We start from the raw sequence: 25013 nt of genomic DNA, 5'->3' as shown, positions 1-25013 counted from the left end.
AGTGAGGCTGAGTGGTCCTCTGGCTCAGCAACAAATCATCACTGTAACCTAGCAACAACACCCCTCATAGTTTAATTAGACTGACTATAAAGCGAAGAGCCTGTAGCTGGATGGAAATCTCCTTTAGCAGGCTCATATTGGTGTCATAGTATATTGTATTTTTTACACTCAGTTATTGTCACACAGAAATATTAAGGGGTTTAACCTTCATGTGTTAGTACGCCAACAAATGACCGGTTAATTCCATATTCCTGTATACGTTCATATTGTACATCACCGAAAAAACAAACATTTAAGAAGATATTAAGAGGAAATATATCTGCATAGTGATTATAAATATATATATATATATTACACATTTTTAAACAAATTCAAATCAAATTCACTCCTGCTGTGTGAGCTCATTTTGCATCTGTGTGATAAAAGTAGCACAAATGAATCTAAATTAGCTCTTTGATTGATCCTATTGGCTTTGTAAGTGTCCCGCTGCTCCCCTGAGAGAAGGTGATCATTGCTCAAAGACTGCAGAGCAACTAATTACCCAAATTATCTCGCCGGCTCATTAGCTTCTGGTGGCACTTGACTCTGCTGAGGCACTTTTCAACCGACGGTAGGAATTGTAACTTAACCAAGGTAATAAATGTGCCACTGAACAGACTCAGAAAACTAAATAAAAAGCAGTTAGTGCGTCTGGTGTTTGTGAGTTGATCAGCACGATATATCCAGTAAAAGCAGAAGTACAACAGACAACTGTATAGACTTAGTAGCAGCGTCTCTATTCAGGGGCTGGCTCCTTTTAAAGGCTGCATTTGAAGACAGATTACATCACAGCGGCGCAATAAGTCTGTCCCACTTCGAAGGCTCCTTCAAATGCAGCAGACAGATGTGTCCTTCCATCCCAGAGACACACCTCGTATTAACATCAGTCCTGAGAGATCCGCTCACAAGTGGCCAGCGTTAAATACGTGTTTTCACACCCGGCATTAAAATACATCCTGAATGTGTCTCCTGTGACAACGTGTGATCGGGTCTCACTTCCTTGCTCTACGGGCAAATTAACACGTACGTCATTTGTGTTAGTTAAGACCGAACAATGGTGTTTTGAGCCAGTCTGAGTTTAGGGATGTGTTCGATGTTTGTTTTCTATTTAGGATTTCTATCGAGGGGCAACTTGAGGTTCAGTATGTTGCCCAAGGACCAGCTGGAGGCGCCGGGGATCAAACCAAGTGGACGGCCCTCTCTACCTCCCTACCCCCCCCATCACCCTTTACACACTGTATAGATTATATGTGGATCCATGTTAATGATGCACAAAGCAGATGGATGTAGAGGCAGTTGTTTCTACTTCACTGTCCATCACAGTTAATGGCAACTGTAGACGAGCTGTTCCGACCTTCGCCTACACAGTCGTGCCTGTGCATTTGTTTACCTGTTGTACGTAAAATGGCCTTAGATAGTGACGGCTTCCCACATCTATTGAAAGACTAAACAAGTTATTTCACCGGCTCCCCTGTTGAACTTTTCTTTACGAATCTGAATAATAAAATAAGGATAAGCTTGGCATTTACTGAACAGTGAAATGTTCCTGAAAGGACGTGTTAATCATTTAGCCACCACATGGAGTTTACAGTGCCTCTCAGGAGACATTTGAATTATGAGCTTTGAGCCGATATAGCTAACGGCGAGATCATAGCTATTGATTTTGCTGTTCTCGTGGCCCTTTAGACAGATGTTGCATGATATAACACGGTGCCTGTCGATGCATTTGCCCAGCTTTTTATATCTTCCCTGAGGAAAAGTCTATTTAGTTCAGGCGATTGTATGACTCATTGTGTGTCACACTGAGAAGAGCCTTGAGACCTTACATTTCGGCCCCCCGCGTTTGTGTGTCGTACATGCTGTGCAGCCTCCGACGCAGCACTGATTCTGCAAACCGATCCGCCCTCTCTCTGCACAGAGAATCTCCCATCAGAGGTTGAAAATACTCGATCTGAACCTCTGCTTGTTGATAAGGAAATGAAGGGAAACTGCCTCAGTATCAATTGCACCTGTAAAAAAAAGAATGCGAAACATGTTTGTGCTTCGACATCTCAGAACATCGAGAATTTCCCCCTCTGTTAACAGCAGTAAAGGTGTAACACTTCATTTCCCACTCCAGAGGTTCAAGTGAGTGAGCCCGGAGCTACAACCCCACTTGACAAAATAACAGGTTATGATGTAGTTCTCAGTTTAAGTGCTTATTTACGTACTTATGGAGGAGCAGGTCTGCAGGAAGGCAGTTAAACCGAGAAGGTGAATTGCACGTTGCCGCCTTCGGTCGCAAATGGCACAGCACTCATAACATCTCACTCCAGAGAAATGTCATCAACTGACCGGGTCATCTGGAGAAAGATATATTATTTATTTGATATCTGGGAAATGTACACCAACAATTCACAATAACAGCTTCATCTCACACTAAAATGTTCCACTTTTGGTGTCACATTTGAGGGAATTGTGCTTGGTTACATCTTTCATATAATGAGGCCATTGGTTTAATAGGCACAGCAATGTATTTGATCCTGTACAGTATATGTTACATTTCACAAAATGTCTCGTCTGTTTCGATTGAACGATAAACTGGGACACATCATATCTGATCATCATCATCTTACACTCTCTTGCTCTGGTGACCCAGCCAGAGTTGATCAGGCCCTGGTTTGTGTTCCAGAGGAATTGGCAAACATGTCGCTCCTCCTCAACCACAGCCGTCTGGAGGCTTTCTCAGCACCTTCCATGTTGTTTTGATGTTTCAACACGTTTTTTATAGCACTAAATAACTAATATAAAATCAGCCACTTGAAATGTGATGAAGATAAAATGAAATTTTGAGAAATTTGACCTGTACGTTGACTTTTTAGTTTGGCTCATGTCCAATTCACTAACATGGCCGGGGTTTATGACCTATGCTGCAACCAGCCACTAGGTGGTGATTGAGGCGCTTTGGCTTCACTTTTTGGGAGCCGTCATGTCGTCCATCTTTATATTCCCCTGTATATGTCAGTACAACAGCAACTACTGCTACTGCTACAATGTCTAGTAGCTGCAGTTCAATAAAGGTAAATCCTAAAAGTTTCTATCAGTAAGACCTCATCGATTTTAACTATTGTTCTTATGCAATGCCAATGTTATGCTTTTTGAAATTACACATGTCCAAATATTTGGCTTCAACTCTGGCCCAGAATCTCCAACATCCAGAATGACTCTTTATGCCAACTCATGGTTTAATGTTCACGTGAGTTCCCTCAGAGTATCTGAGATAATTTCCCTAAAACGAAGAGTCTGTCCCAAGAAATCCCATGAATACTAATGTTCTGCTCTTTCGCCCCCATGAGCCCCCCGCCAGTGGCCTTCCTGGAATATTCCTTGCCTTTGATAGGATTAGAGTTGTGTGTTTAGCAGGATAAAACCAATGAAGCATATAAAGTGCAAAGGCTGCATTTGTAGTCCAGCCTCCACCAGAAGTGGCTAAAGATCGATTTTAGCACCTCCACCGACAATGAATGGCACTGAGGGAAATTACATGAATCAGTCATGGAGACTTTGTGATGGTAGCAATAATAATCATCTTTAAGTCCAACATGACTTCCTCTGCCACCTCCTTAAATGAGATAAAAGACTGTTTCATCGAGATATGATGAAATATATTAATTTATATGCTCTCAAAATTAAAGCTGTTTAACAGGAGGGAAGATATATATATATGTGCTTAATGATGCTGTGCTCTGCAGTTTCTTCTTCCAACTTCCATTAGAGATGAGTCATCCCACTTTAAAAGAATTATGAAGTGTTGCTGCAAGCAGATTTGTTAATAATTTCAATGAATTGGGCCATCAAAGCTTTTTCAAGGGGCTTAATTAAGTCAAGCATCTGCAACAACTACCAAAAATAAGTATAAAAACTAGAAAAATCTTTGTTCACTGAATGGCTACATGTTTCTGAGCAGCTCTTCTTGTTCCACCTCCAAAAAAAGCAATAAACTGCTGCCCAACCCGATACCGCTTTCACCTTATCTTAGCCCCGCTTGCTTAATTTGGGTGGTAGTTGCTGCCTTTTCTCCGGAACACTTCGCACTAATAAAAAGGTGTCATGTTAGCTCAGACCATGATGGATTGAAAGATCACAACCTCTGGAGAGATCCCTGGCAGGGGTCCATGTGAGGGAGAGAGATGGGGGGGGGGATTGCCTCCGCCAGTTCGAGGAGCGGTGGTGCGTCTCTGCCAGAAAAAGAGCCCGGAGATGTGATTGATGCCACTGAACCACAGCCTCCACGCAAAGCTCAATCTGGATAAGCTGCTCATTGCACCGCTGGCAGCTCCAATATCAACAATTTGCTGATGAAAACTGGAACATTGGACAAGATAATATCTGGGTATCATTAACAGAGTGCTTCAAGGTTTCCGAGGTGTGAGACGATCAAGAAATATTCATTTTAGTTTGTGCCATTATCTGAAGACGCATATATTTTGATGACCATAATAGATTTTCAAGACAAACTCACCCATCACATGCAATAAGCTTCAGGGTCCTATGTTTTAAGTGCAGTCACCACAGTCCGTGACAGATAAGAAGTGGATTGGCAAAAGCGGTGAACCTTTGTGACAACTATTCCCCGTTCCAAGCCCGAACCATCCTAATTAGTTTTCCAGGGCTGTAACTCACCGGCTGCCTCAGTGAAATCCCACTGACGGTTGGGATTTGGCTGCTTTGCCGGCTCATTCACTCCCCCTGCTGTCAGAATTAGCCAGAATGGAGTTCCGTCCCTCAAAACTTTGAAAATCAGTGGAAAGTTCATATGATCCGCTATCAACCTTGACCAGCTGTTGAAAAGGAAGCAGCTGGGGGATGAGCGCTGAGGCCAACGGGAGCACTGAGATGGTTTTACACACAAACGCACACACTGTGTAGATGAATTTAAGAAGAAGAAGAAAATGTGCTCCTAGATGAAAACATATCTGATCTAAAACTAATCCTAGTGACACTGTGAATTTTTAAGGGAACGTATAGACATGCTGAGCCTTTTGATGTACCATAGAAAAGAAGACACTGGTGTAAATAAAATGAACGCAGGTTGAAATCAGCTTAGCTCCTGGGACACTTGATTAGTATCGAGTCATTGTCTAAGTTATAAGTAACTTGTTTATTTTTGTTCCTATTACAGGTCAAACGCTGTCTTCAGATGGGGTCATGTTCATTGTTTTCACGAGTCCAACACCATCTCTTGTTTGTATTCATGCTTCACACCTTGTTCCACCATGTTTCGTAGCTACAGTGGGCGCTGACTTTTTCTGCTGTTTGGTGCTGGGACAGTAGCTGTAGTTTTATTTATCAGAAAATATCAGCTACGGCAAAACAGACTGATGAGAGAAGTGAATCAGTAAAGTTTATGTTGAGAAAATACCGAAACAATCAGCTCAAAGATGCTAGAATGCTTCAAGTTGCTAAGGAGACCAGCAGAGCTGGGTAACAATTTCCTGTATATTCATCACTTTTACATGCAAGTAGCCATTTCATCAATTGTTGGAATAAAAATATGAATCAATGCGGCTTTAAATCTTACACTTAACAATGCAAAAACACAGCTAATATACCTTTGAATATAAAATGTTTCTCTATCATTGAATAGTCGCCATTCAAACACTTGTATATGAATTGAGTGAGAGGGAGGCTTTTCCATGCTGCGAAATTGATATGAAGTACATTTCCATTATATTCCAGCAGCAGCATGAATCCTTATTTGCGGCAGAAACCTCCTCGCGAGTTCGTCCATGTCGGTGCAGTGTTTGGCAGCGCGCCACATTAATCGCCAGGGCAATGGGAAGACAGGCCTATTGACCAGCAGTCCAATAGGACAGAGGGGCAGGACATACAAATCAAAGCTGCCCAGCCTCATATTGACCTGGCTGTCTGCAGACTGTGAGATTCATTACCAGGGTGATGGGCGAAGGAGGCGCAGGAAGTCACAGGGATTTGATCCAGCTCAGACCTGTGAGAAATAATAGTTGATTATTTAAAGGGCAATTGGTGGTGTAGGGTATTTCTTTGGGGGATGAAGCCCAACTCATGGATAAAACATCTGTTTCTACTTGTTCTGCTTTTCAGCTCATGTTTGTGGATATAAAGGGAAGTTCTCTCCCCTGTCATCTTGTCTTTGTCTCCATTACCGACTCCATTAGGGAAGAAAGATGTGAGGAAGTGAATTTGCACGCTGATTACGCCCAAAGCATCAGGAGGCCTCTCCAAGTAAACACTGTATTGGAAAATGTTTCGTGCATCAAGTTAATTCTGTGCAATTTTAAAGACCTCATTAGAAGCTGTGTATATTATGTGTGCTCCTTGTAGGGGGGGGGCTCATCACTAACTGAACAGGACATGTGCTGTATGCTGTTGCACATTAAATCTGCAAAGGGTGAGCGTACCCATGAGTGGATTGATCCGGTTGAGATCCCTCTGTTTATTTGTAATGTATTTTATTGGCAGCTGACGCATCAGACCTTAATTTACATGAGCTCTCGTTCAAGGTAGCTGTGTTTCTGTGATGAATGTGCACTTTGCTGAGAAGTTTCACAACCGGATGGAAATCAGGAGAAATATTCCTCAAAAGTGATCTTTAGGTTTCAGATTTAGATATTAGGTTCATATAACAATGATCCCATGACTCAACATTCACTCCTTTGTCCCAGTTTTTTTACACATTCTCTCCCCTTTTGAACTTTCACCAAACAGTTCCGTTTCAAAACGGAGGAGTCTCTTTTTGTTTTGTCAGTGTTTGAGCATTTGTCCCTGGGTATGGTTCTGTTTGTCTTGGACACAACACTCCTGACATTACTTTGCCTGGATTAACACGCGTTTCCAGCTCTGACAGCAGTGCTCTGTGTGACTGAGAGCTCAGACAATAAACTGGATGGCTGCACCGAGGATTAAATGAGCAGGCGATTTAAATTCTTTTATTTTAGCTGAGACTTCGTGGACATTAACCCTTTGGTTAAGAGTGAGGGAACCTCCAGCAGCCTGGTTGCTGAAGGACAGGGGTGGGCTGTGACTGTCCCCTTGTGGGCAGAGTAGGGAACATCTCATTAGGGTTTTCAGGGCATGTGGTCAGAAGGTGACCATTGCTATGCCAGTTCATAATATATGATATAGACCAAAAAAATACATTTTACAGAGAATAATATGTATTAATTTGTGTGTGTGTTTGTCTATATGCATACTACATATATAGAGAGAACTATACACCTATACAAATGTTTATATTCCATATATGTACACATATACACAAATATGTATCTACAGTCTACAGTGTGTAGTATACACTGTGTATGTATGTCTATGTATATATATATTTATCATTATTATCAATGATTATTATTTATATATATATATATATATATTAATTATTATCAGGAAACTTATAAAACATGAGTCAAATAGCAGTTTAGTGGATAAGGAGCAGAAGACCTGTGAGCACAGAGCAGCAGGATACTATATTATTTTGATGTTTCCCTAGCAACAGCTGTGGTAACTGTGATGTTACTGGAGTTTAGAGACAGAAGACAAGACTCCTGTCCTCTCCTCTCCTCTCTGCTCTCTCATGAACCAGCTTCCTCTCCTCTCTCCTCTCTCCTCTCCTATCTCCTCTCCTGTCCTCTCCTCTCCTCTGCTCTCTCATGAACCAGCTTCCTCTCCTCTCTCCTCTCTCCCTCTCCTGTCTCCTCTCCTGACCTCTCCTCTCCTCTGCTCTCTCATGAACCAGCTTCCTCTCCTCTCTCCTCTCTCCTCTCTCCTCTCCTGTCCTCTCCTCTCCTCTGCTCTCTCATGAACAAGCCTCCTCTCCTCTCTCCTCCTGCCCTCTCCTCTCCTCTCTGTGTTTGTGGAGGAGGCGGACGGACGCTCGGTGAGTAATCCACCGGAGGAGGAGGTGGAGGAGGAGGAGGATTGTCGGTATTAACAAACACGTTACGGCTGTGTCTGGCAGGAGGACACGGAGGAGCACCGGGGAGAGACGAGCCAGCAGCGACTCTCCATCATCCTCATCCTCATCCTCAGTAAGCCTCCGTCTTCCTCTGTGCGCATTGAGCCGCGTGTTGAACTGCGTCGTTTAATACGTGGCTCCTTGCGTCCATTCCTCCTCATGTGGTCAGTGTTTGTGTTTGTTTCTCTGTGTCAGCGGGGGTTTTCCTCACGGCCCTCAGGAAACACGATGCTGGCACAGCCGCTGTCAGGTCGTTACGCACTGACGGAGTTTTTTACGCCACATACTGTTCCCACTGCTGATGATCGTTCCCTGAATAGTCCTGGGAAAGACAATTCAATCCGGTGCGATGATCGATAGGAGGCTCATCGGCAGAATTCAGACCTCATCAGCAACTAGAGCTGGTTTAACTAAGACCCACTCATCCACAGTGAGCAGTGGTTATAGGTCCGAGTCGTGTGATTCTACAAGGGTGCATTGATTTCCTCTGCTATCCAATTATAGGTCTCATGTTCATAGATCGAAAGATCATTTATTTCTTCATTCATCAATTTCTTTCATTTTTGTATTATCAGATCCATGTATTCTAGTGGTTTTACAAGGTGTGTTGATTTCCTCTGCTATCCAATTATGATAGGTCTTATTATGGAGATAGATAGATAGATAGATAGATAGATAGATAGATAGATCATTTATTTCTTCATTTATTTCTTCATTTATTTCTTCATTTATTAATTTCTTTAATTTGTGTATTATCAGATCCATGTATTATAGTGGTTTTACAAGGTGTGTTGATTTCCTCTGCTGTCCAATTGTAGTAGGTTTCAGACAGATAGATAGATAAACATATATAACAAAGATGTATGTGTATATATCTTTATACATTTAGAAAGACATATATACACATATATATGTGTCATACAGTATGTGCATATACACACACATACATACATACATGGATGGATGGATAGATACATATATACAGTATATGTGTATATATGTCTTTATACATAGATGCATATGTATATACAGTATGTGTGTACATACATATATACACACATACATATAGATAGTATAGATATATATTATACATCATTGAATATGCATTATTGCATTTAGAAATCTGATCATGTATACAAAATACTGTGCATACAATGAGAAACAACCTGTCAGCTGTTTCAATATCCACAGTGATAAGATGGCATCATGTATTTGTAGAGAAAACCTGAACAAGACTTTCAATATTTTATGTTGGACTCTGACATGAAGTGATATTGGAAAATGTCGATAAAGCCACAGAAAAAGATGCATTTTCTTCACCTCCTCTCTCTCTCTCTGTCTCCCTCTCTTCTTTTCCAACAGGTGACTCTATGTGTTTATGATCTGCAGCAGCCTCCTGTGTAATATGGATTGACTGACACTCCCAGGATGCTGCCTTCAAATGTTCTGGAAGACATGTAAATGTGAGTTAACGGCGAGGGGACCACTCAGCCCACTCCTGGAAGAACAAACGTAATTGGAGACAATAATCCTGCGTCATATGAGGGCACGGGGTCCCACAGCTGTGTGCTGTGCTGTGAGTATTGTTCATGTCCTGTGAGATGATATCTGATCCAAAGTCCAAATTAAAACACTATATACTATTTACTGTAAAACTGCTAATAATCATTATTTTCTGTAAATAAAGCTATCGATTATTTTCTTGATTTGTTAGATTAGTAGGCGTCAATCAAAGATTTCTTTTTTTTTTTTACAACCAACAGTTATTATCACATACGACACATAAAAAAAGCAGTAAATCCTCACACCAGAGAGTCTGGAAATAGCTTTATTCAATGAACAATTGCTTAATTGCTTAGAAGATTGGATGTCAAATTAATGTACTATGACATTTCTTTCCCTTACTTGCCCTAGTATTATCTGTCATTTAATGCGTATTCATTATTATTATTAGCCCTATAAACCTGAATGGTGCTCTGTCCCTTCAAGCCTAATACTGCTCGAGGTTTTTCTCACTACTGGCGCCTGGAACTTTGGGGAATGTGGTGTATCTGAAAATAAAGGGTAGAGTCTGCTCTAAATGTAAAGTCCCCCAAGATCATTTCTGTTATGCTTAAGACTGTTTTCTTTTATTTCTGGTTATCTGCTTGTACTGTTTTGTTTCTGTTTTGTTGCTTATTGGTTTTATTTACTTATTTATATTATTTATTTATTCATTTACTTACTTACTTATCATTTTGAGTTCATGTTGCTATCTCAGCACTCACACAAATGGCCGTTTAGCGTTTATTATGGTTAGTGATGTAGCCTATGTTAGTTGACTTTGATTCAAAAGATCTCTGCACACTACATACGTGTAGAACTATGCTTTTTGTCCCAAGAGGAAAGAAGCTGCTTCTATCGTTTCTCTGTTTAATGTGAAATCCAGTGTAAATCTCTTTCTCTCTCCTCTGCTCTGAAGAGAAGTCCAGCTGTGAAGTGACGGCGCCCTGCGGGAGAGCGATGGGCTGCGGGGGCAGCAGGACGGACGCTCTGGAGCCTCGCTACCTGGAGAGCTGGACCAAAGAGACGGAGTCAACGTGGCTGACCAGCACCGACACCGACATCCCCCTGTCGTCCATCCAGAGCATCCCCTCCGAGAACTCCGAGGCCGGCTTTGCTTCTGAGAAAACAATCAGCCCGGGTGAGGAGAACGAATTAGGAGCTGAGTGGAAGGATGAATGAATAGTCTCCTAATAGTCTCCTAACAGGCACAGGCAGGAATCTAGCTGCTGAACTGATGAATAAAACACTCATGGTTGTATAAATTATGACTTCATTCGATTCCCACTGCAGATTACAGTGTATTTGAAATTCCTATTTTATTCTATATTCTATGTCATATGCATGCTAATGTTCTTCAGTTGTGTGCTTGGCTGTGTGTGTTTATACGTCTTGGCACCAAATGCACGTTCATCATTTTTTAATTGCTGCATAATGAGGTTTTTGATCAGTGGGACTGTTTGAATGTATCTCGGAGAGTTCAGGCTTTGAGTCGACCTGATTGGATTAGCAATGACAGCATGTGATAGGTTATGCATGACAAAAGGAAACCATTATGCAAAAGCAAAATTAGTAATAAAGAAGGGTTGTGGTGACCGTGGTTCTCTATCTGAGGATTAAATATGACATGACGATGTGTAAAACATCTTCCCCCGCAACACATTTGTATCTCCTCAGAAAAACGTGGATCTGTCTGTCGTTTTCTTTTGTGCCCGTTAATTTGTCTTCTCTGAACTGCGGCTGCACTCGTCTTTGAAGCCAGGGGGAGATGAGACAGGAAATGGAGGAATAATGGGTTACATCAGAAGCCAGTGTGCTCAGACATGCCTTGGCTCTCTTGGCAACCGATAGAGCTGCGACTGAATCCCGGCAGAGGAGCCTTGATGTGATTGTAAGGACAAATAAAGCACAGCATCGCTCCGAGGGGATAAAACGGATCCAGAATTGGCCAGATTAATCAGCACCTTGTAACCACAGGCACTGTATCAAAGAGTGGCGCCGCAATATGGTGACTGACATGAGCATCTGTTAGATGTGGCACAGAAGCGGCTACGCAGTGATGCAGACTTTGCTCTGTTTGTGTCAACAATGTGAGGAATGCCAACATCCAATACGCCACAGCTGTGTGCACATCAAATACACTTCAGAGGGATGTTGTTGTTGTGTTTTCCATAATTGCTCGTGTTGGCACAGTGGTACGGCGGTTAGAACTCTAGTATCACAGTTTAGCCGGGGTTTGCACGTTCTCCCTTCGTCCAAACACATGCAGATTGGTGTTATGTTGACTGGAGACTCTAAATCGACCATTGGTGTGAATGTGAGTGTGAACAGTCCCCCAAGACCCCCTAAAGGAAAAGCGGTATAGATAATGGGTGGATGAATTAATCACACTGTATTCAAATTAGTTCAGTGACAGCAGTTAACACCCTATAAGCTGTGTGTATGCTGACTAACACTCTTTGATTTATAAAAATATCCAATTCTGCATCTTATCAATCATAAAAAGTTGTGATAATTGTTGTACTGCCAGGATTGTAATACACCTTTTCCTTTTTTTTATTATTATTTTAAAAGAAGAATGCAGTAATGAATCAAAGCTCTAGTGCTGTGTTCTGTTCCAGAGGTTGTAAGAGAAACTATTTGTTTGTTCCCCTGATTTCTTCATTCTGTCGATCCTGGAAAAAAAACGCAATCCAGTTTTATTATTAACTTTTTTGCCCACAAACAGGGTTTCAACACCCAAATGACTCACTCCACATTTCAGATTGCACCATATGAATAATCTCTGGAGTTGCTCTCTTTTCTATTGTCAATATCATTTTTGTTTTTATGGTAAACACTTCAAGCTGCCTCCTCTTCTCTGCTTTCTGATTCTTTAATCCACCTCTTCCATAATAACTTGTGTATTATACCATTATTCCTAGATAATCCCTTGTTGTTCTTCTGCCTCCTGCATGTCTGTTTTGCTGATATTCGATTTAGCTTCATTATAATCCGACTGTGGTTGATTAGGATATAGTCTGGAAATCACAGATTTGTTTGCATCTACTTTCGATTTAAATTTTTCTTATTTTAAAGCATCTAAACTATCACACCTATAAACCTGGAACCCATGTGTTCTTTGAAAATCCACTACACACTTTGAATCTTAACAAGTGCTCCACTTTTGGCAGTAATCAGAAACCAGGTATGTAAAGACAGCAGGTGTGTGTATTGGGACGGATGTTTGGTCTATAAGTTGAAGGCGTATTAGTCGGTATCAACAGGAGTCCTCTGGTTTTGTTGTTCCAGGAAACAAATCTAAGTTTTTGTTTTGCTATACAGTTCCAGATTTCTTTGATGACGGCCTCCCTCCTCCTGCTCAGGCGTACCTGAAGGTCTGCTCCGCCGTGTCGGAAGTCAGTCTGAATGATGTGAAACCCAGCAGCCCTCCTGCCATCCTGCCATCGGCGCCCAAAGAGGAGGTGCTGCCTTCGTCTGGCACCACGGTGCAGCGGCGGAGCGTTCTGCACACTGAGGAAATCGTGAGTCTCGCGCTGGATGTTTGTAAATGTTTTTTTCGGTTTTCCTCTGCTTCTCTGTCCTTCACTTGTCTTTATCTTTTATAGTCATTCAATTATTAAACATAATGAGCTGTGGGAGTCCCACTTGTGGATAAAAGGTGTAAAACCATTACTTTGTTTTTAATATCATGCTCATGTCACGTTTAGAACAGAAACTATTCATCAAATGACAGATTAGTTTATTAACAGATGATGATGAGATGCAACTATTTGGAAAATTTGATAATTGCGTTGTTTTGTATTTTAATCGTAAGTAGCAAACATTTTCTTGTCCAGCATCTCTGATGTTAGAAATTAGAATTTTTGGGGGTCGTAGATGATATTAAATGGATTCTTGGCGAGACAAAACAAGACATATTAAAATCACTGTGACCTGTGGGGAAATTTAATTTGCATTTTCCAACAATTATATGAATAAGAAAACAATACATAGCTCAAATTCCCACATTGTCATGCCAAATTCTGGCTAACCCTGAACAAGTTTTAGTGTATTACTATTTACCATGTCCTGTCTTTTATTCCCCACCATCCACAGACAAAATGGCAGGACAATCGGATGTCCACAAAGCAGGTGACCATCACGGTGACGCAGAGCATCCATCAGGTGGACAAGAACGGGAAGGTGAAGAAGTCGCTCACCACCTACGAGGTGATGAAACCTGTGGAGAGTCTGAAACAGGTGGCCACACAAAACACTTGAGAGGATGAAGCCAAAGAAAAATGACGACTGTGAAATAAACAAACTGAAAGCGTGTGAAGGCTGATGAAGCACAAGAGGGACGTGTGAGACTCGGGATAATGGAATATTTTTCTCATTTTCTTAAATAACTTGGGCCATTTTGTAGATAATATCATGAAATGTATTTCTATGGAGCCTGTTGCCACAATGTTTGACTGTATTTTGACACTTTGAACACATGTAAAACATAAAAAAACTGTAATTTGTTATAAGAAAATTTTAAAAAATGAAATTTTGCAGGACATATGATATCAAACCAAAAGTAAATGAAGAATTCACACTATCACAGCAGATGACCTGTTTTTAAAATCCTTTGGCAAATTCAAATTTCAAAAACCACCTATAATTCAAATTTTAAGATGCTTTTAGGAATAGATATATGTGTAAATATATCGTTAGTGTTATTGGAAGTAACTGAATCTTCACATTGCATAAATACTTTATAGTTTCCGTTATTTGACACTGAAATGTAGCTGCTGCTGTGCTGCGGTCTGTGTGGCTCAGGTAACGGAACTCGACCGTGACGACTGCAATGTTTACAGTGCAGCTTGAACAGGAGGTTGTGACTTTGATGATGTAAAAACTGTCTCACTACATTGTGTTGATTTGTACAATAGAGTCGAATGTGTTTTCTAATGACAATAAGTCTAATAAAACATTTACGGACTTTATTTCAAATCACAACACGTGTCGTTGAAAGAAAATCTGTTTTTAATTACACATGCATGGAACAAGTTTGGCACTCGGAGGAAGTGACGTAAACAATAAACATGCGTTCTCAGAGTATTACATAAAGCATGTGGCATCAGGTGGACCAGGAGCTGGTCTTTATCTTTGAGTCCTTTGACCGGTGTGTTGATGACCAGCAGATCTGGGGTCAGCTTTGTGCTGAAATTGTGTGGATCTGTTTTTGATGATCGAAGTGTAACTGTCCAGATCTGAACGACGGCTCCTCTTTCTCCATCCACTCGTCCACACAGAAGTCCGGGAAGAAGAATCTGATTTCTCTTTGTGCCGATTCAACAGAATCTGGAGAAACAATCATTAAAAAAAACAATCAGGATTTGGAAAAACTTTCTAACTCAACAGTCCAGTAAAAAGAAAAAGTTGAAAATTGGCTTTAAGAAGCCAAACTGGGTGTATTGTTGAATAATCAGACCATCGAGAACTTGCTACTGAATAAAATGTGTCATGAATAATTGAGAAGATAATTTATTAACTTTATGCAAATATCGAGACCAATTTTATGATGCACTACTGTAGAAACAATTCATAATTCACTATATTTCATAATGCAACTTGTTGAAGGAGGATTTTAAAGCTACCACTGTTTGTGCTATGCGTGTTTAATTACACTGTTAAACTAATCTGTTCAACTAATGTTTAACCTGATGAAGCTGCCCTGTGTGATGTGATAGCCCATGAGATACTGCAGGGGGTGTAAACCTGCTGTGTTTAGCACCATGTGAAGCACTAAGGACTGATAAAGACTGTATTTAAATCCATGATCTGTTTCCTACCTGAGCCGTGAGTTGTGTTCCGTGTGTCTGTGAGTCCAAACTGGCCCCTGATGGTGGCGGGGGAGGTGTATCTGGCTCGGAACACTTTGGTGGGTCCCATCAGTTCTCTCCAGTGGCGTATTCCGTCCTCTCTGGCTAGAATGTATGCTCGCATCGGACCGCTGTGACAAAAAAAACAACAACAGCAGCTTTCAATTTTCACAATTGAATGTTTCCCGTCAGTGCACATAATGCTCTGTGAAGCTGCTACACACAAAGAGCTGTGGGTGCTATCTAGGCTTTAAAGGACCAGAGTGTAGAATTTAGTAGCATTTAGCAGTGAGGTTATAGATTGAGGCCCCCCCCCGACATTTCACCTCTTTCTTTATAGCATCAGTTAAGTAATTAAAACCAAACTATTGAGATAAATAAACCATTGAAGATACAGTGTGATAAGTACAACCAAAAAACGAAAGAAACCACCCTTTGGAAGAACATTTCCCATCTGCTAACATGGAAGGGGCGGAGTTCATGACCTTTACTACAGCCAGCCACCAGGGGGCGATTAAGATGTTTGGGCTTCACTTTCTAGGGACAGCCATGTCGTCCAGCTATATATAGAGTCATTGGTAGAAACACAGCGGAACTTAACTCATGTGTTTATATAAATAAAAACATAATTATGAACATTATATTTAATTTCTGCCTTTAGATTCCCCCCAGAATCCTACACACTGCTCTATCTATTCACTCCAGGACCTCCTGAGAGGAGAGCTCAGATATAAATAACATGTCGGGCATACACAGATATCAGTTTATCAGCTTTAGCGAAACCGTGCCAACAGGAGCTGACAGGCTAAAGATGCTTGTTATATTTCCAGTAACCCTCCCAACACACAGAGAAAGGTTGGTGTGGTACTGATTCACTGCTGTGATGAGAAACAACTGTGACAATGTGCCTATAAAGCACCTCTTGCAGTGTTCAATGCATGCAGAGCCATTATGAGCCGGCTACACGCCAATTTTCAGGCAATTGCTCCGGGGGTGTTGTGCTTAACGTGGCACTCGGCTGATAATTGAAACTCCTGTAGTGAAGTTTCAGAAAATAATTTATTGGCGACTTGCTGAGCATGAAATAGGAGCCCTGTCGTCGGAGGCGAGCCTTCTCTGTGCCAGCTCAGTGGGTTACGGGGGTATGAAAATGTTCTTCTTATTCCATTTTGAATACATGAGACAGAAAACCACATTTATCCAAAGACATAAAAGGCATGATTTGCGATTTTGCACATTAACTGTGTGAAGTGGGGCTCACCTTGCCATGAATTCAACAAGTCTTTGATAGAAGAATCGCCCTGAAGCACAAAAGGGTTCAGTTAAACTCTTCAACAAAAAAACTAAAAACGACAAGAGGCTGTTTTTATTCCTTTTCTGAGTGTGGCTACTGTAGCATGATGCATCAATCATTATAACCAACATAAATCTACTAAAACAGCAGCTGATTCACATGTGTAGTCATATAGAATCACTGGAAGGATCGAAGCAAGACAAGAACAACAAAGAGTAACAGAAATGAGTTGTATACACACCTGAATGTTCAGCGTAGAACCTCTCAGAGTCCTGCGTCCTCCACACGAGATCTTTGTGTCGAACAATAACAAAGTTGTTGTCCAGGATTCTCTGGTGAAGAGCCTGAGAGAGAATAAAAGACATGTTTATCGTTTCTGAGTCAGACTAGAACTGAGTAAACAACTTATTTATTTATATATAATTACTGTTTGAATCAAACGGTAAGAAAGGGCATTTCTTCCACAAATCTAAAGGGAAAAAGGTATTTTTGCGCTTGACCAATCATGAGTCACCCATCAATGACTTTTCACCCCGTTTTAATAGCATAGAATAAATAATTATAACCAAACTTATTTAATAATAATAATATTAATAAATAAACTACTTTGACTTTTTTGTTTGGTCCATGTCCCATCTGTTAACATAGAGGAGGTGGGACTTATGGCGATCAAGATGCTTTGGCTTCGCTTTTGGGGAACAGTTAAGTTGTCCATCTTTAGTCTATGTTTTTTACAGAGTATCGGCAGGATCAGCAGTTTATTTTGAGGAGAGGGGCAGCCAACATAAGATCTTCTCCCTTTACTTCCACATACAATGCACATGTACGACTGCAGGTGAAATGTGACAACAACAACAACAGGGGCCCAACAGCAAGTTCTCCCCTGATCACTTGAAGGGATAGTTCCACCAAAAAATGAAACTCCACTCATTATCTACTCAGCACTATGCCAGTGGAGGGATGGGGGGTGAAGTGTTTGTGTCGATAATGAGTGAACTTTCATTTTTGGGGTGAACTATCCCTTAACTCCTGAAATATCAAAACGTCCATCAGGCAGCACTGACCAGTCTCTGTAAGACTTACACGACGTCTGTGGCCTTCAATACAAAACAGTGTGAAGCTGCTGTGTCTGTACTGACCTCCGACACCAGCGGGTGGGCCACCGCGTCTGGTTTGATGACCGCCAGGGTGAGCTGCAGCACTTTGGACAGACGAGCAGCTGTGAGTCTCATGGTCTGTAGACACAACACAGGGTTACCATCACACGTGTGTCTGACGTTACATTCAGTGAAGGCAGCGTAAACAACACCACAACGTCCAATACGTCTTGTTGTCATCACGACACAGTTAAAGCAACGTAAATAAGTCAGCTCTGAAATAGTTACAGATACAAACCTGCGATCTGTCTGTTTTTCAAAATAAAGGTCAGCTGTCAGAGGAAAACCCACTACGCCGCCATTACTGCGCCAAATAGTAACGCGTTACTTTAAGTCGCTAAAGGGCGTCTACGAGTAACATTGATAAAACAAAATTTCAACTAAAGGAAAGACGCAGGAATGTTAAACTGAATTTAAGGTTAAAATGTGGTTTTGTCGCTGAATGGCTCCTCGCACCGTGTGGTCCGCTTGTAAATACTGTCCCCGGAAACTGAGCCGCCACATGAGGTTCCCACTGACAGAGAGACACTTGTTGAAATAGTTATCAACATACAGCTGTTTATTAAAGATGCATAACAAAATTTAAGAGATTAGATTAGATTTATTTGTCATATAATGTCTTTATAGCTTTCAGATTTGTACTCTCTCAAAAACCACGTGTTATTAAATGAACATATTAACTATAGGGACAGCCCATGTTTATCCATATGTTCCTACCAACTACTGCACATATCCTGCAATATCCTGTCTATTGGTGGTAACGACCTTAAATATTGGCTTAAATTAATAAAAGACTGTATTTATATCATAGATAAAAATGTGGTTTTCGAATACCTTTAGAGTCACTCTCCTGTAGGGATTTTGCACTTTTTTCTGAGTGTAAAAATTAACAGCAGGCTGAGTTTGAATAGTTTTTAAGGAACAGTAAACATACACAGTTTGGACAGACTCGAAATAACACTTAACATACATAACATAATGTAAAATAAGTCAATATATTACTGTCCAAACATGCCTTTACAGATAAGGCATATTTGAGGCGGTAAAAATGAAATAATATCAAGGGCTGAAAACATATGTCTCAGTAATAATGGGGGAAAGAGGTACATGCCTGTACTGAATATGTCAGCAACTTACATATTTGTACAGTTAGTTTCTCTGCTGTAATATGAGGTTTAATCACAGATTTAAGTTTTTCAATATGTAAGATAGGTTTTTGTGTTGTTGAATATATAATATATATATATATATATATATATATATATATATATATATTTTCCCCAAGAGAATTAACTTGCTCACCACCAGTAGTTTGACATAATTCAAATCAGCCATTGATCCATATCTGCATGTTACATTTGTTACACTGGACAAAGTTCATCATCTAAAAACTTCTGTGAGCTTCATTGGAGTCATAGAGCTGTGAGGTGGGATATAATGGCTGTGCTCATTCACGATAAGATGCTCTATAACTGAAAGATCGGTGGACAGAGTCAGCGACATGGCAGCTACAAGCAGGGACCAGAGTGAGAGAGATGCTGTCCCTGGAATGTCATCAATGTGGAGATCAGACATACAGTATGAGTTACAAACATGGAGCACATTCCAGCAATGCAAAATGGACACACCCTTGAAAAGAGGAGATTGTGCACGTGCGTGTGCCTGTCCGTGTGTGTGTCTGTGTGTGTCTGTGTGTGCCTGTGTGGTTTGACATTCAGAGAGAGAGAGAGAGAGAGAGAGAGAGAATAGGAGGGAAGAATGGGGGGATGGATGTCCCACATAGGTTTCTCCCACCTGCCCATGTCATGTGACTCGGGGTGACACCACAGCTGTTACCTCCCATGGGGGGATGGAGAGGACATGAGGAGGCTTTTGGTGGGCACATGTTGGAAAGTATATAGCATTAAAAACCTATATATACTCGTACACTGTATTAAAAAAGTAATTTGATAAAATGTATTTTACCATTGTTACACAAGATATTTATTGAATTCAACTATCTAGTTTGGAGGGAAGACAAAATGGGACACTTAATGATACTAATACATTTTATGTGTATAGCACTTTCAACAATGCTCAATTATATAATTCACATCAAAATTACACATTCAAATATAAGAAACTTTTCATATTCAAACGTTAAAAGCAGTTGTGAAAAGATGGGTTTTCATCAGGGTTTTGAAAGTTGACAGTTGACATCATCAAATGTCAATAATGTGATCAAACACAATCCCACAGGCATCTTGTCATGTTATGTTAAATAGAAATATCCTGGTTGGACCTTACATATAGCGTTGTATGTAAATGATGTTAAGTAGATAAATTTGAATCAGAAATAATATGATTGTCAAATTTGAGCCATGGAAAAGGTTATAGTGTCCTAATCTAGATTATGGTGCTAATGCCTAATGATAATACAATACAAAAACATACATACAAATTGAACAGATTCAATAATCAGAGACAGGATTACAGAAAACGGATTTGCACAAAACTTGGTGAAAGGATGTGGTTCGGGGTCAGTGTGTGTAACTTGGTGCAGCTTGATTGAATTTAAGGGGACTGTTGTAGTTTCTCCATGTTTCTCAGAAAATCTGGAACATTTACAGCAGGAAGATTTCTGCCTCCGTCATCCACTGAAGAGCGGGATGATCGTATTAAATGTTCAGAAAATGATTCTCAGGCAATCGATTAAAGTTTGACATTTTCCCCAAAAGAGGTTTTGAGAGGGGAAGAGACCACCTGTCTCTCCTCAGCTGGACGGCTGATTCAGCTGACCCCCCCCACCACCCCACCATAAACCCTGTCTCTGTTTCATCTCCGTGTCACCGCTGCTGCTGCTGCTGCTGTTTGCGCTGCTGCTGTTTGCGCTGCTGCTGGCTCTCCTGCAGTTGTCGTTCCCTTTTGGTCAGAGTCGGGGCAGCTGACTGACGACCCCCACAGGCTTTTGGTTTCTATAGGCTGCTCCGCATTCATTCTTCCATCGGAGGCCACAGTAAAGGATCATGTGAAAATATGTTCCACTGCACCAGGGGAACGATTTTTAATGTGATGCCAGACAATGCAGGAGTTTTCTTAGATGGGTATTTTTGCGGTAATGTTACTTTAACTGCATACGTCTTCCACTAATAAAGTCAAACTCAAAAATCACCTAATTGCATTTTTCTTTCCAAGAAACTTATTAACTTATATTAAATTTATATAATTGTATAATATTAATTTATACTAGTAACTAATTAGAAAATCATTAGGAATTTAAGTACTGATAAAGTAAAAGCATATACATGTAATAAAGTGAAACCTATAGGTTACCACACTATTCAGACAGTCCTCAGCAGAAAATTAAAAAGGCAAACAACAGTAATTAGACATTAGCACTTTGAAAACTAAGTCTTTTAAATTCTTACTGCTTGTATGAATACTCATATTGATATAACCATTTTAAGATACACTGTATTTGTGCAGGTTTTTTTGATAAACTGGTTTATGTACGCTTTGAGTTTCCATCCTGTATGAAACTATCCAGTCATTCTATTTTGTACATTAAGTTTATTTAGTTTATACAGTGAGGTTATGTAGGATGATGTCATGGATACATTTATGGCATTTGTGAACCAACTACCAGTGTTTTAAATAAAACTCCTACTCTGTTCATTAAAATCATGCTTATCTGCACACACAGGCTGTTGTTTCCTTGTTTCCCGTCTACAGATCTGTGAAAATGTTGTTATTACTAAACAAACTACTGTCCTACGACACTTGAAACCTCCATGAGAGAGTTTCCGTATTACATGTAGAACAAATACAGTCAGGTTTGAGCTCTGCTGTGTCCTGATCCACCACATTGCAGCTCACCTGTCACCCGGTCAGAGGCCACCAGCCTGACCATTACAACGGGGTCATTTAGGGGGACAAGACCCCCGTTCTGACACCCAGAGGACCCTTTTATGTCCTAATTGTTTGATTGGTGAGAAAAGACAGGGACGTGTTTCCTGTTTTGTCACCTTTTGGGGGCTTCGGTGACAGACCAGAGCGTAATTAAGGAGCAGCAGAGAGGAAACATGACGGAATCAAATGTGGTCACCTTTTGTTGAGTTACATCGTCTTCCACTGAGATTTGACGGAGGTTGTTTTTTTTTTGGTTTTAAGATCAGTTATCTCATCATCTCTTGGTGCAAACAACACAGAAATAATGTGTTAACGCCCTTCAGTGTAAGATCAACCCTTCATCATTGAAAACGTCTGCATTCCTGAATCCGCTGACCTCCGTAGCATCTGTCCAACTCCCTCCGTCCCATCGGTGAATCACGGGAGCGAGTCGCCTTCACCTTTCCGTCACCTGTTCTCTCTTTTAGCCTAAACGCTGGGCGACCTCTGACCTTCTCTGCTCCATTGCCTCACCACACGGGACCAGGCTCCTTTGCGACAGCTGTGTCAACCTCCGTCCTGGCAACTGTTGTGCCCAGGGAAGGACAGAGAGTTCCATGTAATGAGTCATCAACATACAACAAAGATCTGTTTTAACTTTGTTGGGATCAAGCAGCTCAATTTCCCATCTCAGTTTGTAGCTGAGGTATCATGAACGATTCCAGATTTAAAATGTGAGCTTTTATTTTGTCATTTTTCTTCTACATGCTGCGTATTTCCTCATCTTTTTGGTTCATTAAGACTCATACTTTATCTGCCTACCTATTTTTCATACTATTTGTGTACATAATCCCATTTTCTGGCATTATGCAGTATATTTTACACCCCTACGATCACAGACAACCTGTAAATACATAATAATAATCTTAAAACATGAAATAAACCACATTTAAAGGGATTTGACTCTCCCCCTTCTGCAGGGAGCTTACTCCACAGTACCCGGGGATACTCTGCAAGGTTGCCCCATCCCGTGCATGTGAGGGACCTGGTCTGGTGTCAGCTGCCAGTTTATTTATAACAATCAAAATCCATGTTATCCTGTGCTGAAGAAACTGCTCCGGGCCTGGTCGGTCTTCTACCTGCCGTCCCGAGGGAGATTATTTCCTTCTGGCCAATAAAAGCACGTTGTGACATTGGCAACGGGGCAGATGGGATATGACGGCGAGGGGAACAAAGTGATTAGCAAACGGGGGCCCCGGGTATGTGAACGCGGGTTAAAAATAACCTTGTTGACTCAGTTTGTAGTTAACATGCAGCCCATGTGCCGTCATGCTCACATTTTGGTTTAATTGTTCTTTAAAAGGACTCGGTGGGTTTGTTAAGGAGGGAAATCCTGTGCTCAACCACACTCAAATGCATTGTTAGGGAGTGTTTTCAATTGGATCATTGAATCTCAGGTAGAATAAAACAGAAGAGGGGCTGACAGATGAGGAAAAACCACAGCGTAAGATGAGATCTTTCGCATGATGCGTGACACATGATGAAAGAGAGTCCGAAGATTACATGAGGCACTTTGGCTGATTTGCGGGTTGGCCGGTGCACCGGAATGTGACAGTGATCAGCTGTCCCGTTAAGAGGAACATCACGGATTACGATTTGTGTCTTAACCATTGTGTCCGGTGCGAGTGACCAAGAATCCACTCAGCGACAAAAGCCATCCGATATTTCTAGCGACCAGATATATCTGGCAAGGCCGTCGGTGCATAGCTGACATTAGTGGAAATGTTGCATTTGTTGCACTCCCTGGCCCCGGGCCATGGGAAATATTGAACAACTGTCGAATTTAGACAACATCCTGTGGCGGAGGGGGGAAAAAAGACCTGCGGAGCTACAAAGATGGGGATGGGGTTGCTATTTGTGGACGGCGAGTGCCTCGAAAATAGCGAGAGCGTTGGGTTTCAATGTAAGCCCCTCTCTCTGAGCTCGAGCTTTCTGTGAATGAGGCCTGGGTTCCTATCACGCCCAACCCCGGCGCTGATTTTAGAACACAGGTGTTGACCTTAGTGGAGCGGCTTGTGCTTGCTGCAGAGGAAAATGAACCCCTGAGCTCGGACAGTTTGCCTCGACAGTATGTTGGTGATCGCTGCATGGTCACATGTGGCATGCTTTTAAACACACATCTATGGATCTACACATTCTATACGATCAAGTACAATGAAAGAAAGTGTTTCCTACTGGAAAAATAGTTGATGATGGACAATGGAGACTTAATTTGGTAGTTTAGTACCTAATCAACATTTTTTCTTTAAAACAAAACCAGCTAATATTACACTCATTGCTGCTTTATATATGTAATGGCGGTCTGGTGGTTTTTTTGAGGCCACTGGATAATTATTGCCTTTGCTTTGGTTTCTGGTGCCACAACTGCATCTATACACCTTATTCTCATTGGCGGCACCTCACAACACATTTGAATCACTGTGGAGCAGATGGATTTGTCCTGATCTGAAGACACTACGTCACATAAAATCATCTTGAAAACTGTTTCTCATTTGACAACAGTGGTCGTCACTTTTCCCTCAGTCGTAAGCGATACAATGAAAGGAAAGTGAGGCCCCCAGAACCCAAACTGGGATGAAACTCAACCTTGGCTTCAGCTGTGGCTCGTGGCCCCGGCTGTATAACTGCTGTTCTGACTGTAACCCCCCCACCCACCCCAAAAAACTAATAAAACACACCCATCATGCAGTTGCTTCCTTGTTTCACTGTATCCGTCTCTTTCTCCTCTTTTTTCTATTTTTTTTTTTTACCTCCAATAAGGAACCATTGACATTCGGTGTAAAATCGAGACAGGGTGGGGTGGGTTGCGGTGGGTGAACAGAGAAAAACGGCAGGGGTGTAGGGTGTCTCGAGCCCAGTGTGAACAGCTGAGAGGTGTGATTTCACAGGCTGGCTCCCCCTCTCTGTCAGGGCCCTGATTGGGCCGGACAGGAGGCACAGGAGAGGCCCGGGCTTCTAAAGGACACCAACAGGTGGGAGGCCGCTTTGGAGGGGGGCGCTCCCGGGGCGGGATAGAAAAGGCCGATCTGCAAGGCCTGTTGTGAGCACAATCCACCGGGCCAGATACGGAGGAGGATGGGTTGGTGGCAGGAGAGCTGAGGTGGAGAGAGGGGAGCAGCAGGGTTGAAGTTTGGGGGGAACTGGAAACTCAGGGGAAGGTGGAGGGTCAGTTTGAGATGAGGTTGGTGGGTGGAGAGGGCAGCTCCAGGGACAGGCCTGAGGTTGGTGTG

At 41.5% G+C, this 25013-nt stretch overlaps 2 protein-coding genes across 3 annotated transcripts; one reads left to right on the top strand and one right to left on the bottom strand.

The window, feature by feature from the left end:
* Nucleotides 1-7820: 7820 nt before the first annotated feature.
* On the top strand, nucleotides 7821-15360 carry baalcb (BAALC binder of MAP3K1 and KLF4 b). 2 transcript variants are annotated; one of them, XM_035144784.2, is made up of 5 exons: nucleotides 7821-8084; nucleotides 9374-9474; nucleotides 10473-10694; nucleotides 12878-13077; nucleotides 13652-15360. In XM_035144784.2, the coding sequence occupies exons 3-5, from the start codon at nucleotides 10514-10516 to the stop codon at nucleotides 13814-13816; spliced, it is 546 nt and encodes a 181-aa protein (XP_035000675.1). In that variant the 5' UTR covers nucleotides 7821-8084; nucleotides 9374-9474; nucleotides 10473-10513; the 3' UTR covers nucleotides 13817-15360. The 2 variants fall into 2 exon arrangements, with proteins under 2 accessions (XP_035000675.1, XP_035000673.1); XM_035144782.2 differs by having other exon boundaries at nucleotides 9374-9587.
* nme6 (NME/NM23 nucleoside diphosphate kinase 6) lies at nucleotides 14549-18346 on the bottom strand. Its single transcript, XM_035144781.2, has 6 exons — nucleotides 18095-18346; nucleotides 17839-17934; nucleotides 16941-17043; nucleotides 16667-16706; nucleotides 15376-15536; nucleotides 14549-14884 (listed from the first exon to the last, which is right to left on the bottom strand). The coding sequence occupies exons 2-6, from the start codon at nucleotides 17929-17931 to the stop codon at nucleotides 14733-14735; spliced, it is 549 nt and encodes a 182-aa protein (XP_035000672.1). The 5' UTR covers nucleotides 17932-17934; nucleotides 18095-18346; the 3' UTR covers nucleotides 14549-14732.
* Nucleotides 18347-25013: the final 6667 nt, after the last annotated feature.

Source organism: Hippoglossus stenolepis, chromosome 20, assembly GCF_022539355.2.
Source record: "Hippoglossus stenolepis isolate QCI-W04-F060 chromosome 20, HSTE1.2, whole genome shotgun sequence".
In the NCBI taxonomy this organism is placed as follows: Eukaryota; Metazoa; Chordata; class Actinopteri; order Pleuronectiformes; family Pleuronectidae; genus Hippoglossus; species Hippoglossus stenolepis.
Note: the sequence above shows the minus strand (reverse complement) of the source record. Positions and strands in the feature narration are given on the sequence as shown.

Coding starts and splice junctions, on each gene's coding strand:
- baalcb (XM_035144784.2), top strand. CDS start 10,514: ATGGGCTGCGGGGGCAGCAGGACGGACGCTCTGGAGCCTCGCTACCTG. Junction 10,695..12,877: donor TGAGAAAACAATCAGCCCGG/GTGAGGAGAACG, acceptor TTTGCTATACAG/TTCCAGATTTCTTTGATGAC. Junction 13,078..13,651: donor TTCTGCACACTGAGGAAATC/GTGAGTCTCGCG, acceptor CACCATCCACAG/ACAAAATGGCAGGACAATCG.
- nme6 (XM_035144781.2), bottom strand. CDS start 17,931: ATGAGACTCACAGCTGCTCGTCTGTCCAAAGTGCTGCAGCTCACCCTG. Junction 15,537..16,666: donor CTTGTTGAATTCATGGCAAG/GTGAGCCCCACT, acceptor TTTTTGTCACAG/CGGTCCGATGCGAGCATACA. Junction 14,885..15,375: donor GAACACAACTCACGGCTCAG/GTAGGAAACAGA, acceptor TTGTTTCTCCAG/ATTCTGTTGAATCGGCACAA.